General features: G+C 37.5%; 2 protein-coding genes across 4 annotated transcripts in view; one reads left to right on the top strand and one right to left on the bottom strand.

Annotated features, from left to right (window-relative positions):
• rbks (ribokinase) overlaps positions 1 to 5,602 on the top strand; it is a 45,920-nt gene extending 40,318 nt beyond the window's left edge. For 2 of the 3 annotated variants that reach the window (XM_052153566.1, XM_052153565.1), the window contains exon 8: positions 4,763 to 5,602. In XM_052153566.1, the coding sequence (XP_052009526.1) occupies positions 4,763 to 4,936 (174 nt within the window). In that variant the 3' untranslated portion in view covers positions 4,937 to 5,602. The remainder of the gene's footprint in view (positions 1 to 4,762) is intronic. The other variant, XM_052153564.1, reaches the window with a different exon arrangement.
• A 1,078-nt stretch (positions 5,603 to 6,680) lies between these two features.
• Positions 6,681 to 10,380, bottom strand: mrpl33 (mitochondrial ribosomal protein L33). The gene is made up of 4 exons (XM_052153568.1): positions 10,274 to 10,380; positions 9,613 to 9,631; positions 7,556 to 7,662; positions 6,681 to 7,195 (listed from the first exon to the last, which is right to left on the bottom strand). The coding sequence occupies exons 1-4, from the start codon at positions 10,293 to 10,295 to the stop codon at positions 7,146 to 7,148; spliced, it is 198 nt and encodes a 65-aa protein (XP_052009528.1). The 5' UTR covers positions 10,296 to 10,380; the 3' UTR covers positions 6,681 to 7,145.
• Positions 10,381 to 16,200: the final 5,820 nt, after the last annotated feature.

The following is a 16,200-nucleotide window of genomic DNA, read 5'->3' as shown; positions in this document are numbered from 1 at the left end:
ATCCTGTGAATTCAGCTTAAATGCACTACTGTATATCAATGGGACAAGTTCTGTGCGCACATCTTTTGATTCTAAAGGACCATGCTATTGTGATTACTATCAAGGAATCCTTTCTGTTGATGACTGATACCAAGTAGTCTCAGGTTAAAAGGATCTTTTACAGCTTCACAACAGCTAGACTCCCCTTGAGTGATCAAAAGCCCAGTGGTGTGGCACTACATGAAAAGCATTGAAACTGTTAGACACTGCTGCAAATCTTGATAGGCTAGTATGTAGTTTCCATCTATGTGGCTACCCACCCATCGTAAGATCATTCCTTTTCTGCTATTAATCTTATGCAGAGCTTCTTTTTTCCTTGCAGTCCAACCCTTCCATAGCCTGTGTGTGTGTTTGTGTATAGACTAGGTTCCCATACCTACAGCATACTTCAGATGGACTGTGGGTGGCCCGTGATCTTGCATTTGGAGGTTCCCACAATTCCAGGACCTTGCCTATAAGCCAGACATCTCAGCTCATAGTTGGTTTAGACAATCACAATTACCCAATCTTCACCTCCATGAAAAGACACAGTGGACCCACCACAGGGATCTTTTACAGGAGACGGTGGTGTGTATTTACCGGAAAACATATCTTGCCTCCTACCGACAATGATGTCATCACACTAAGAGACTGTAAATGAAACCAACAAAGAACCCACACTGAGCCTTAGGACTGTAGCAGTTCTCTTGAGGGAAACCATCACCTAGCAATATGTGATGCGGTGACACAAGATGACCATTCAGACACCCCAAGCTAAAGCTTTTTCTCTCTCTGTACAGGATTAAGGAAGATTTGAACATAAACCTTGCTAATGATTGTTTTAGAGTTCAAAAAGGAGAACCTTTAGTGTTGCTTCTAAAAATACACTTTATGGGACACCAACCTTATGAAAATTCTGATGACGTGATCAGCCACATAATGACGCAATGTTAGTTTCGTTGTCTTTACGTTTTGACTGTGCCAACCCACCCACTGGTCATTTACATAATAACTTCAGTTGTAATTTATTGGCATTAATCTCATGAATGCCGTCTTCACCATGTCATCCCTGAGTCATTCACTCTTGCTTTTGGAGCCTTTTATTTATCCTTTTTTGTTGTCAGACTCTCATTTGTTACATAGTTGTTGTAACTACTGCAACCACCCAATGTTCCAAGGATTTTTCTCTTTTGTGGTGAAATCTCAGTTTAGCACTCCCAGGTAGACACTGTAGTGTGGTACAGAAATTATAGCCAAATTGTTTAGCTTTTGCACTTATTTTTTATAAGTAACATAAAACATGACCTTCAGCTTCATAAAAGTTTTTACTGTTGGTAGAAGCATAATGTACAACTATGGATTTTGTCTAGCAACATATAATAGTTTGGTCATTTGATTGACAAGGCTTATTATTAATATAACAGATTCATTTATTCATGGATTTTGATTCCAGTGGTGGCTGCATAGGATTTTTTTCCAATTTCCAATAAATCCAGAGCGTTGTAAAGTACAAAAGTCAACATGTTTTGAAAAAGGATAGATGTAATAATTTCCAAAATTCACAACATGTTTTTATCTAACGAAATATTCCGCCTCAATCCATGTTTGTTGGCGTGTAGACTATTAAAACCATTTTCACTGTGGTGAAAAAACTTGCTGTACACAAAGCGAGGCACGCTTAGCAGCTAATATATAATATATATAGGCCTATGTATTTGTATAGTCTAGCAATATTATATATTACAAAAAAAGATCGTATTATGTAGGACTATTTGCATTCGCTTGGTGCTCCATTTGATCCATATTATTCTATTTTATTCAATACATTTTTAGGGTGATGACGCCATAAAATATGACGACAGACATTAGAAGCTTCATTCTAAAACCTCAATAGAAGTTTCAAATGTAAATATGACATGGCATTTGGTACAGTCTAGTATGAACGATCAGAATGACCGCTATGGCCATTCTAGTAGTTATAGAATTCCGGTAGTTCTAGTGTTAAATGCAAGTACAAGTCTATTGCTTGATTAGTGTCCTTTGGAAGATCAAGGTGTGTCTCAGCCATGACAGTATTACAAATGTCATAGACAGTAATGTCTTTGTATTGAAGGCCAAGTTTAAAATATATCTCTATAAATTCATGCGCATCCATGCTCTCAGTATCTTTGAGTAAATGAATGACGCAATCGGAAAAGAGGTATACACACACCGGAAACCGTAACGCGTGCGCACGCGAAACTTTTCTCGTGCGCACGCGAAAGTGTCTTAGATTTTTTTTTTGCACAGGTCACTTCGGGGGCTCCGTAGACAGTCCACATTTTTGGGGTAATCAAAATAACTTGTATTGAACCTGGAATATTAATTTAAGAAAAGTGTAATTTTGAGCACTAGCAACAACTACCAATGGGAGTGAAGACTGGAGCGTGCATGATCCATCTCTTATGAGATATTTGTCGAGCAGGCAAGGTTAAAAAAAAAGTTAAAAGTACTGTAACTGAGCAATTTACCTGTTCTATGATTTTCCTCTTCCCGCATTCAGCAACATCTTACAAATATATTGTGTCGAAAAATGCAATATATGTTAGAGATTGTCAGCATTTGGCAATCCATGACTTTGATTCATAAAATTGATAATTGATTCTTACAGGAAATGCATTCAATTTATGTTCAGATTTCTTTAAAGATGTTGCTAGATGTGCATCCCACCAATAACATTAGGGCATGCATGCAGTAGGTTAGTAAGTTCTACTAGTGATCAACAGTACAAAGACCTGGCAACCTCCTATAAAAGCATTGTCAATGTGAATGGCCCTTAACAAATTACATTATTTATGTCTATTTGTCAAATTCCTTCAGGCATAAGCTATATCAGAACAATAAAGTCATGGATTGAGATTTAGGCTCCTTTAACTGAGCCAGGTGGAGCCATTAAACTTCTTCCAAAACTTTCATCATGACCACACCATATGTCTAATTTCAGCTGGTCGTCCATTAACTCAAACAAACTAAACACATCACTTGCTCTAAACTGGGCCACGGTGGACTGTGATCCCTTTGTAATGGATTCTTGTGAGCATAGGTCACCTCATTCAGTCAATACTCTTTAGGGAAGTTTAGACAACTGCGGCTTTTGGTCTTGTTGCTATATGGTGGATGCAGAAAGGACAGTCAAAGGTATGTAATGAAGATAGGGTCTATGAGATGAGTAATCTGGTTGACGTGTGAGAACCAGTGACTTGGCGATCTGCGGTTAAATCTGAGAGCATGGCCTCATTCCTGAGTACTTTCCCATCATAAATTCAACAGCCATCACCCCTACCCCACCAATCCCATTCAACCCCCTGCAGGCATGGTAAAACATGCCAGTCTCCTTATCAACTTCATAGTCATGGAGGTAAAAAAAAAGCTGCTATGCTGTGTAGTACGCTAACTCAAAGGAGAATTCTACATTAAAAAATCCCCCTCCCCCAACTTACAATGTTGTATTAATATTAAGTATATTTTCATTATGGGGTAAGATATGACCTGGACAAGTATTTGACAGGCTTCATGAGGTGCACAATTTATATAGTAGAGCACAGCCGATGATCTTCTCTTGTCACACAAAACCAGCTTTTTCCCTACAATGTCACACTGCATGTCTCCAAACAAGGCTTTCACAAAGATTTTAAGGCATGTGGCTAAAGTTACCACTGATAGAGGTCAAAGAAAGCCTAAAGCCTGCATGTTATTACACTGTGACCTCTGCAGTAGATGATCCTGGCATAGCTGACATAGGTAGGCGCCTAGGGCTGCAATGCTGTCTGGAGAGGCACAACAGGGTACCTGCCAGGCCACCCCTGCGCAAAGCTCACAAATTCGCCCGAAATGTGCCGCCCCGCCCTTGGCTCGCAAGATCACAATGGGAGAAAGGTGCCCAAATGGTGCCACCCTGCCCCCGCTCAGATGTGATGGGAGATAGGTGCCCCAACAGGCTACTCAGCATTAAAAGCTCTATGTGGTTAGGATTATGGACATTCATAATGTATTCTTACATGATACACAGTAGGCCTATAGGTAGGTTACACCATGACACAGGATTTTCTTAGTGGTCTTGCAATAATAGTATATCAACCATGTGATTGCTGGGCAGATTTGAAGTCACTGATGATTTTGCATCAATGAAAACTAGGAGGGGAGGGTTACATTTTAAATTAGTGTTTAGGTGTAATAGCGCAGAGTAGAACCAATTTTCAAGAATTCTGCCATATTTATTGATTCTATAATTTAATTGTGCAATTTAAGTTATGTAATGTATAATGTCAATGTTAATAGAATGTGCCATTTATTTATATATAAGTGGCATTAAGGAGGGTGCCACATCCAATCTTGCCTAGGGCACCAAATAAGCCAGAACCACCACTGAACCTGTGTCAGCGTCAACAGACTTACTATGCCCTGCACACAGCCAAACAAGCACACATGACTCAACAGTGATATATAAAGACATATCATCATCAAATATTATGTAAATCATTTGATAGTTAAACAGTATATTTGTTGTTCCTTGATACCAATTTTTTCTCAGATTTCTTTGTATAAAGTTACATAATTTGAACACACTGGCATTTACAGGTATGATGGCACCCCCTGCTGTCATATTAAATTCACTAAGTGGTAACTAGTTCAGTTCTCTTCAAACTGCACTTCAATCTACAAACATTTGAAAAACCTCTAATTGAACCTTGTAATTTCTTAACAGGGAGCCGGTGACAGCTTCATTGGTGCACTGGCTTTCTATATGGCCCATTATCCCACAATGCCACTGGAGGAAATGGCCAGAAGAGCCAACCTTGTCGCAGCTGTATCTGTGCAAACTGTCGGCACTCAAACATCCTTTCCATTTCGGAAGGATTTGCCAAATGAACTATTCTGAATGCTATTTGTCAAAGTCCCTTGTCTTAAAACAAACACGATACCATTAATCTGTACAAAGTGGCCACAGAATTATTGTTTGTATAATACACAATACCATGTACTAGAAAGTTCATGTTGATGATTTTCATTTCACAACATTAAAACCACCTGCCTAATATTTTCTTGGTCCCCTAGTGCCACCAAAACAGTGCCAACCCGCTATTCTTTTCACCACAATTGTACAGTGTGGTTACCTGAGTTACCATAGACTTTGTCACTTCGAACCAGTCTGGCCATTCTCTGTTGACCTCTGTCATCAACAAGGCATTTCTGTCCACAGAACTGCCGCTCACTGTATGTTTTTTGTTTTTGGCACCATTCGGAGTAAATTCTAGAGACTGTTGTGCGTGAAAATCCCAGGAGATCAGCAGTTACAGAAATACTCAAACCAGCTCATCTGGCACCAACAATCATCCATGCAATTATCTAATCAGCAGTGCATAAAATCACGTATATATGGGTCAGGAGCTTAAGTAAATGTTAACATCAACCATCAGAGTGGGGAAAAAATGTATCTCAGTGATTTGGACCTTGGCATGGCTGTTGGTGCAAGCTGAATTAAGTATTTCTGTAACTGCTGATCTCCAGGGATTTTCACACGCAACAGTCTCTAGAATTTATTCGGAATGTGGCCAAAAAAAAAAACAGCCAGTGAGCAGAAGTTCTGTGAATTAAATACTTAGTTGATGAGAGAGGTCAAAAGAGAATGGTTCGAACTGACAAAGTCTATGGTAACTCAGATAACCACTCTGTACAATTGTGGTGAGAAGAATATAATCTCAGAATGCTATTCTGAGATGCGGGTTGGCGCTGATTTGGTGGCACGAGGGGGACCTACACAATATTTGACATGTGTTTTAATGTTGTGTCTTATCAGTGTATGCAGCTTACATAGAATGTTTTCAACAATGACTCTCAGGCTTAAAGATTTCAACTTATAAAATGTCTGTGAAATATATTAAATGGATAGTTCAAACAAAAATTCTCATCATTTATTTACTCTCATGCCATCTAAGATGTGTATGACTTTCTTATGCTGAAAACAAATGAAGGTTTTAGAAGAATATGTCAGCTCTGTAGGTCCATACAATGCAAGTGAATAGTGGCCAGACCTTTGAAGCTCCAAAAAGCAGAAGGCAGCAGCATAAAAGTAATCCTTAAGACTCTAGTGTTTTAATCAATGTCTTCTGAAGTGATCTAGTTTTGGGTGAGAACAGACAAAATGTAACTCCTTTTTCACTATAAATCTTGAGAGCAGTCTCCTTGACGATCATTTCAAGCTTGATTACACCTCCTATAGTGTTATCATGTTCTCGGCACAAGCGTCAAGCACTAAGTTCTGTAATCAAGCTTGAAATCACAATTGTGCCTAGAGATTGTTATGGTAAAATGTACAGTGAAAAAGGGTTTTATTTTGGTCTATTCTCACCTGAAACCGACTGGATCACTTCAGAGGACATTGATTAAACATCTGGATTACTTTTATGCTGCCTTTATTGATTTTTAGTGCTTCAAAGGTCTGGCTACCTTTCACTTGCATTGTATGATCCTACAGAGCTGGGACATTCTTCTAAAAATCTTTGTTTGTGTTCTGCAGAGGAAAGAAAGTCATACACATTTGGTATGTCATTAGGGTAAGTAAATGATGAGAATAATTGGGTGAACTACCCCATTAGTTTCTGGAAGTACGAATCGCACAGCCGTTGTTATGTTTGAATTTATGTTATTTTTAGCATGGCAACACACTTATATATACTGATTTTCTCACAAATAAATTTTACAGGCTAATATCACAAATCCACTTCAGCCTAAAATGATCCATCATTGTGTAGGTGGTACATTGTTTGCAAAAGGTTTTCTTTTTTCTTTCTTTTTTTTTTTTTTGCCTTTAGTCCAAAAAGAAAAGAAACAAATTTTACATAATTGTCAGTTGAACAGTACATTATTCTAACAGGATGTACAACTACTTTCTGGTCCCTTTACAATGAGCCAGTCATCCATAGTTGCAGTGGTGTGGGGTCCACAAATTCCACTCAGATCTTCAAATCTTTCTTCTTGGAGGTTTAGATCTTGATCGCCTCACTGTAGGGTCTGTTTCATGTCTACAGTTTGACACGACGCAAATGGACTGTCATTTTGTGTCTGTTTCAAAAGAGTTCTTCCCATGTTTAAAGTGAGCGGATCTTCCTCTTCTCAAAAAACAAAACATGTTTGTTTACTGTGGAATGTAATGAAAAGACAAGAACACAAACAAGTGTGAACCACTGAAAAGGAAATTAAAATAGACAGACTTGCATTTTAATTGTCTAAGAACAAGAGAGCTGGTCTGGTATTTATGTTCTCTTGAGATTATTTCAGATCAAAGGATGCTTTGCGATAGTTACTTTAGGGATTGGGTTTTATGGTTTGCCAATATATCAAAAGAACAGTTCTGCCCAATGCTAAGAAACATGAAGCAACTGTTTTGCTAAAAACGCCATACAAAAATGTAGCTTCCTCTCATTCAAACAGCGTCTACAAATTAATACGAAGCATAAACTGAACATCAGTGCCCTATAAAAAATATTTTTCAACTTACCTACTGGGTCATGCTTTCGCAAAACCAGTTTCTCTCTTAATCGACCTCTCTTTGTGTTGAAACAGTGACCTGTGCCAGCTGCACTTACCATCTGAACCAGCAACGTCCTAAAACACAAGGTCATTTAAAGGGCGTCTATATATACATATATATATATATATATATATATATATATATATATATATATATATATATATACATATATACATACACACACACCTTTCTTAACATGTCATAAATCACTGGTATGTATATTTCCATGTGTCTGCCATAAATCAAGAGGATAAACACATGGATTCAAAAATCTTGTATTGCATAGAGCAATTATTTGGAGTTCACCAAAAAAAAAAACCTCAAATGTTCTCACCCTCATGTCATCCCAGATGTGTATGATTTTCTTTCCTTTGCTGAACACAATCAAAAGATTTTTTGAAGAATACCTGAGCTCTGCAGGTCCATTCAATGCAAGTACATAGTGACCAAAATGTTGAAGCTCCAAATAAAAACACATAAAAGCAGCATAAAGGTAATCCATATGACTCCAGTGTTTTAATTAATGTCTTCTGAAGCAATCCAATCGGTTTTGGGTGAAAACAGACTAAAATATACCTCCTTTTTCGCTTTACATCTTGCCGTTGTAGTCTTTAGGCACAATTATTATTTCAAGCTCGATTACACTTTCTAGCATTAGACCCATGCGCAGAGTTGTAAGATGGTGCTAGGAAGAGTAAAGGGGCACTCACGCTACACTTTGCGCTCCATTAAAACGCATCTTAGCGCTTGAGACCGAACGAGAATCCTCATGCAAAGAAATGTCATACTACACTGCGTATCAAAAGTTCAAGTTAGGAAAACTGAACTGCGAATCTGTATGATGAGAAAGCACGTGAATAGAAGATCGAAATATCACACGCTGACCTCTTGGCTCAAGTTTAATTGTCGCAGGAAAGTGATTAGACAATACATTTTAAATATAATGTTAAATAACCCTCCCACGTGACATAATATCCTGGTCCGTTGCTTTCTCCGATAAAAATAAAATGCTCAAAGCCAAAAAATGTATATACCACCTTAATCGAGCTTGAAATCATGATCACCAAGGAGACTGATGATGTCAAGATTTATATAGAAAAAGGAGATTCATTTTGTTCTGTTTCCGACCAAAATTGATTAGGCTGCTTCAGAGGACACGTATAAACCCATGGAAGTCTTGTGGATTAGTTTTATTATTCATAATTTTTGGAACTTCAAAGTTGTGTCCACCATTCACTTGCATTGTATGGACATACAGAGTTGAGATATTTTTCAAAAAAATCTTTGTGTTCAGCAGAAGAAAGTCAGTCATACCCATCTGGAGTGACATTAGGTAAATGTAAGTGATAAGAGAATTACAATTTTTGGGTGAACTATCCCTTTAAAGGAGAAGCTGCAGCAAAATTGAGCATTTCTGACAGAGGGTCAGAATGAGGGTGGAAAATTATCATGTATTACAAATATGACTAGTTTTGTTTTTGGTCCAAAAAACTTAACTAACAATATTACTGAACCTCAAGGAGCATGTTAAAATAAAAAAAGGCATGTCATGATGCCTTTATTGCAATATTACGCGTGGTATCAGTTTAAAATAACCGGTAGATAAAAAGTAGCATCTTTTAATATTCATATTTAAGTAGATTGAAAACTACTTTATCACGTACAGTACAGCAAGTAAGCAGTGTATGAAATCTGCATGAGCAAAACTCCACAGAAAGTTCTGTCGATTTTTTGCAGAATCTGAACAATGGCAATGTTCTACTCATCTCCTGCCCCTGGAGTGTTAATTTTGTAAAATATTTTGGCCAATTTGATTATGCTATTGGCTATCAAGAACACTATATCAGCTCAATTTAACACATTTTACTATGTTTAAATCTATTCCACAGAGTTTTACCAAAACATTAGTGCAGAAAATGTGAAACAAGTCTGCAGATTCCATCTGGACCTGCGTATAAGTACACATCACATAGGGCTTACACAATTTAACCCATGTAGGCAGTGTAACATGTAGCAATACTTACTTAGATTTGCTCTTGGCAACTAGAAAAAGAAAGAGAGAAGAATCAAATAAGTGCAATAGGGAAGTTAGCATGCATTGTAAATCAGTGACAGCAGTGGCATGCAATAGGTTATTTTAGATTCTTTAATGTTTAAAAAAAGATTTAAACAGCTTTTAATTAGCTTTAATGAGAGCACATAGAATATTTGTATTTTAAATTGTTCATTTGTCACACTGAATACATTTTCATTGAACAGCAAACGCTAAAATGTCATTTAAAATTATTGCAAATATTAAAAGACCAATTACAGTATCTAAAACATACGCGTTCCCTTATACATTTCTATAAATCTTATTCTAAAGACTTTGTTGAAGTTTAAAAAAAGAAAAAGGTACATGCTATTTGTCGACTAAATAATTGCATTGGCGTCCAACAACTAATAAACAGGCTGTAAACTAAAATTGCATAATATTAGGTGTATGTTTATAACTGGACATAGCGTCATTTAAAAATATTTTAGGTCTTTATGGAATAAAGTCAAGAATACACACACATATATTTGACTGTTCATTTGTATACAGTACATGATACTAGCGGCCAGTCATTAGCCTCTATTAATATATCTATTCTGCAGTCTACACGTATTCATTGGAATTGAGTTATTAGTTATTGATGTACTCACGGTTTACCGCAGTGAGAAACATTCTGATTCTAAAATAACAGGTCAGAAACAACCGCAGAAGAATGTCACATTGAGCTCCAGCTAGCTACTGTCACTTACTGCTTCCGGTAAACCTCTAGTTCTTCCTGTGTCGCGTGCAATTGTACGTCATTATCTTAGAATTTTTATTTTTTATTATTGATGCTCAAAACAGTACATAAGTAATAACAATCAACAACAAAATACATTATTACAAAAAAGAAAAGAAAAAAAAAAAAGCTGGAGGTGGGACATAAAATAAATTGAACATATTGACAAATTATGAGAATTACGTGACAATTTCAAACAGATAATGTTTTAAGGATTTTTTTATTATTATTATTTAGTTTTTTTTTTAAGGCTTTGTTTAAGGCTTTTTCAATTTAATTGAAATTAGGTTTTTTTTTAAGTTCTTAAACAAGAAAGAGAGATTTAGCATTTAGATATTTAGATGTATGTGGAACTTGGCCTGTTAAAAGATCAGATTCATTACATAAAATTGACCTTTTTTAGAATGATCATAATCAACAAAGCCTAGTACCACATCCTTCCAATACAACACACATTCATTATAAATGTAATTCCTAATAAATTCTAAAACTTCTTGCCAGAACATTTTAGTAAAGGGACAATACCAAAAAAGATGAACTACAGTTTCGTCAGAGTTGACACTGAAAGAGCAACTGGAGGAAAGATACTTTTGAACTTTTATAAGTAGTGGTTTGCAGGGTAGCACTTATTAATTATTTTAAAAGAAATCTCTTTTACTTTATTGGTTAAAAAAAGAGATGTGGAAGCATCCACACTTTTTCCCAACAAATATTACCTACTGCATTATTCCAGTAAGCAGTCACAGTTGGTAAAGTAACAATGTCCTGCTGGAATAATGAATGGACTGTGATTGTAGGTTGAAGCAAATGTGAGCGTTAGAACTGGACCGTGGAGTAGTGGAAGAAGGTGGCCTGGTCTGATGAATCACGTATTCTTTTAGATCATGTGGACGGCTAGGTGTTGTGTGTCGTTTACGTGGGGAAGAGATGGCAGCAGGATGCATTATGGGAAGAAGGCAGGCCGGCCGTTGGAGGCAGTGATGCTCTAGGCAATGTTCTGCTGGGAAACCTTGGGTCCTAGCATTCATGTGGATGTTACTTTGACATGTACCACCTTCCTAAAGATTGTTGCAGACCATGTACACCCCTTCATGGCAACGCTATTCCCTGAAAATTTACCAACAGGAGTATTAACCAAACTCAAAGAGACTGGAAGTAGAAATTGAGCTCTCAATAAAACAAGAACACATATGTGATTGAACCCATACCTATTGAAAATTCTTTGGAAGAAACAGGAAACTGAAAATGATCTAGAAATTCCTTAAATGAAAACAATAACCCTTGAGAAATGATTACTTGACTGACTAACAAAATATTTTTATCAAACCAATTCTGAAAAAAAATATAGATTTATTCTTGTATATGACATGTTAAGAAAGTTATTCCAAATAAAATATTTATGGGGTGAAAAATCGTGCTTGAATATCAAAGACCAAGCCAAAAGATCCTGATTATGAAAAGCAGATAATGTTGCTGGTAGTTTTTCAATTTAGTAGATACATAACAAAAGAAAATGAAAGCCACCAAACTGAGTATAATTGGGAATAAAGTTCCATACAGACCCTGGGTTCTTTCTAAACTGTTGCAACCAATTTTATCTAAAGGTATAATTTAAAGCACTAAAATCCCCAAAGTTAAGACCAACCTTTTCATTAATGTTCATTACAACAGATTTTCTAATATAATTAATAAAATTTTTCCACAAATATTTAAGAGTATCTGGTCAATAAATTTATCAAACTGTGGCTCCAAATGAACAGATTGAGCAGCATAAATAAGCCTCGAGAGGCCTTCAGCCTTCAGTACCCTACCTCTCAAAGAGAGATCTCTTTGTAGCCACTGGTTAAATCTCTTCTGAATTTTATCCGAAAGGGGTTGAAAATTAAAAATACATCTTTCTTTTTGGTCCTTCACTGTAAGAACTCCTAAATAACAAATCTTTTCTTTCACAGGACTATCATGAATAAAGGGGTCATTGCAGTTTTTTATGGCCAAAAGGCAAAGCCAAAAGTTTTGAATATTTAAACGCAGGCCTGAGGCTTTGGAGAAAAACTCAATAACATGTATGGCCAAAGGGATCTGCATAGAATCCCTAGAAAGTGGGTGGTGTCATCAGCAAGCTGACTGATGATCACCTCTCCTTCAACAATAGCTACTCCTTTCAGATTGCTTGTTTTTATGTGAGAACAAAGAAGCTGAGCAGCGAGAAGGAAAAGGTAAGGTGAAATGGGGAAGTACTGCCTAATTCCCCTTGAAATTTGAAAACGGTGGGTTGCATTGTCTTAGAAATCTGGCATAACCTTTCTCATTGTGATCTACTTTCTCTAAAATGAACCAAGAATCGATAACCTATATTTATTGGTTAATATTATGGATGTGTTTTTGGGATTGCATAAATTTTATTTATTTATTGTTCATTCTGTGTCTTTTTTATTATTTATTTTATTTAATTTATTTTGTCATTTCATTTGCATGAATTTATTTATTTATCCAACGATTGCAGAGATAAACTAAATCTCCAATAAAATTATTCTTTTCTTTCATTTAGTTGTTATTTAAACTTATACGTAGGCTGTCCAATTACTACAGTTGCTGTACAGCTAAATCATAGTTATAATATATAGGCTATGATAAAGTGAACCTTTGAACTGTTGCTGAACTGAACATATGAAGCTGTAATATATATATATATATATATATATATATATTAGGGCTGTCAATCGATACAAAAATGTAATCGAATTAATTGCATGGTGTCCCGATTAATTAATCGTGATTAATTGCATTTAATCGCATATACAAGTATTTGCTGAGAAATCCCCTCTTATATAAATAATTCAATATGTAATGCTTATACATATTTATATCAATATTTAATTATACATACTTATCTTTAAGTATTTAAAAATTATATATATATATATATATGATAATTAAAATGCATTATATTCTTGTGGCAGAAGAGTTAATTATTGATAAGACAACACAAAAAGAAGCTTTAAAACACAATGTATTGTTTACTACCATATTATTGATCATAAGTCAATCATCACAGCAATCCATTTCACAAGTGAATTTGTCAATCAGTTGGTGATTTATTATTTAAGGACCCGTCAATTGACACCTTGTGTAGTGTCTCGGGTGTGCTGCGTCATATACATAAAATGTTTAGGTCACTGTGTCAAGTTAAATAGAGTTTAATACTCAATCTTTAAACACATCTCGAGATTTGCATTCGATAGTTTGCATTTGCGTTCCTTCAAGTGTTTTGAACGCAAGAACATAAAGCATGTTTGTGTTGTTCTGCCTACTGAAGTGTGCCTACCTTCACCCGCCGGCTTGTATACAAAGCCTTGGATTGAATCGAACTTTGGTGAATGGAGGTTTGATTACAACCTGAAATGGCCAAGGCTTGATATGTACCACCTTTATACTCACAGGTATCCGGTACAATCCTGCTCGATCGGGGGCGGCCTGTGGTGTGTCAGGGATCTGGACCAATGTCTCCCCCTCCATTGTGGGGCATCGGTCCTGAAAATGCTCAAATTCCCCAAAGATCCAGCAGACTGGCCCAGACTTCATGCCCACACTCATGGCTGTAAATTCAACAGCCTGTAGGGGAGAACGGAGAGGGTTAGGGGAAGCCAATGGGATGAACGGCCCACGGGACCGGAGAGCCAGTTTTGTTTAGAGAGTTTCCTGTTTCCGGGGAACAGGAACAGGATGAGGGGATGGAAGAGAGAGAGAGAGAGAGAGAGAAGAGTGCTCGCTGACCCCCAGATATGCCGCTATACAGCAGCTGTATCACTTCATCCAGTGACGCCAAATGATGGCACCAAACACACTCCGCCATTCCCCTCGGCAGCACGGAAACTAACTGTTCCAGCATTACAAGGTTGATGACATTGCCGGCATCACCTTTCTCCTCAGCCAGCAACCACCATTGGCAGGAATCGCGGAGCTGTTGTGCAAAGGCGAATGGGTGGCCGACCTCGCTCAGCATCAGGGTGTGGAAGCACTGCCAGTGTTGTTCTGGGCTGTGGCTGACACATTGCAGGATGGCTTTCCTCAAGTCCAGGAGGTTGGTGAGTTGTGCCTCCCCAGTCATCGGCAGCAAGAGATGGACTCACCCACAGTGTTCGTGGCCATTTCTAGGCTCGAACATCTCCTCATCATCCTGAGCTCCCATCTTAGTGAGCATCACATGTGGGCCCACTGCTGCTGGGGTCATGACGAAAGCCGTCTCTTGGGGCAACAAACTCTGCAATGTCTGCCGGTCCTCTGCTTAGTGTTCAAAGTGGTGTTCCTGCTCCTTCCGTAGCTCCATGAGGGCGTGGTGTTGGGCCTGTCGGATGCAGATGAGGGACCTGAAGAGTTCTCTCAGTGGCGAGGATTCCATAGCAGCGTGTCCTTCCTCCTTCCCGGGTTTTAGACACCAGTGTGACAAGGTTCTTGCACTCTCTCAAGGCAGAAGAGGAGGCCAGGTGAACAGTTCTCATAATTCTTTGTGATTAACATATTTTATTGATTCATACATTAAACAAAGAAAAGCAAAACATATATACTCAGAATCAACATTTAACCCCCACTGTTACCCCTGCCAATCCCCACCCTGACCCTCAACAAACATTCCTGTTTTCACATATGAATATATACACACACACACACACACACACAAAAAAACAAAAAACAAGAATAAATATATTAATCTCACACTGCCCCTCGCCGAGAGCCTCCAAGAACGCCAAATAGTTGCCCCATTTCCCCACTATCGAGTCCAATTTTCACAGTCTTCTAGAGGAACCTTCATCAAAAGCCGCCACCCTCCCTATCTCCAAGCACCACTCTTGAAATGGGGATGCTCCAGCCGACTTCCATCCCCTTAAAACAATTTTTCAGGTGATCACGAAATTAGTTAGGACCCTATATATATATATTTTTTTTTTAATTTTTTTTTTATTTTTAATTAAATCTTACAATAATAAAGAAAATCAAAAACACACACATATATATATATATATATATATATATATATATATATATATATATATATATATATATATATATTGTTATTTCACAACAAACAAATCTAGGTTACCCCGTCTTCCAATGACACCTCTTTAAAAGCCGCCACCCACCCTATCTAAGTGCACTACTCCCGAAATGGGTGCAGCTTACCTCCAACCTCTCAAAATAATCTGCCTGGCGATCATCACACAGGTCAGAACCCAATTCTACATGTGACTCTTCCCCACATCGATGACCGCCACATCACCCAAAATGAAGCACGAGTGCCCACCACATATACACCAACAAAACACATTGGCCATGTCTCCATCCTCCGATTGGCATCGCCAGCAGGTGGGTGTTTCTTTAAGACCAAGCCTATACAATCTAGAGGGGGTCCATTAAAATCTATGTAAAATCTCAAATTGCACAAAACGCACCCTTGCATCTCTAGATGCAGACTTGACTTTTTTTTTTATCCTAGCCTACACTCCCTCCTCCAGTTCCAGGTTGAAATCTTTCTCCCATAATCTCTTGATAGAAGTTAAAGCTCCATCCCCCAGACTCTGAATTAGCAGGTAGTAATACACTGATGCCTCATTACCTTTTCCAAAAGCAGTAATCAACACTTCCAGAGTATCTACCATTTTAGTGGGGTGTATGCTACTCCCAAAATTAGTACAGAGCAGGTGGCACAGTTGTAAATACCTATAAAACTGAGATCTGTGGATACCAAAATGTTGAACCAAATTTTCAAAAGATCTCAACGCTCCACTCTCATATTGGTCACCA

This window comes from Xyrauchen texanus, chromosome 22, assembly GCF_025860055.1.
Source record: "Xyrauchen texanus isolate HMW12.3.18 chromosome 22, RBS_HiC_50CHRs, whole genome shotgun sequence".
Lineage (NCBI taxonomy): Eukaryota > Metazoa > Chordata > Actinopteri > Cypriniformes > Catostomidae > Xyrauchen > Xyrauchen texanus.
Note: the sequence above shows the minus strand (reverse complement) of the source record. Positions and strands in the feature narration are given on the sequence as shown.

Bases quoted from the DNA above. Each gene is read 5' to 3' on its own strand.
- mrpl33 (XM_052153568.1), bottom strand. From the start codon at position 10,295: ATGTTTCTCACTGCGGTAAACC. The intron at 7,196-7,555 runs GTAAGTTGAAAA...TACATTCCACAG, and splicing joins GCGAAAGCATGACCCAGTAG to TAAACAAACATGTTTTGTTT.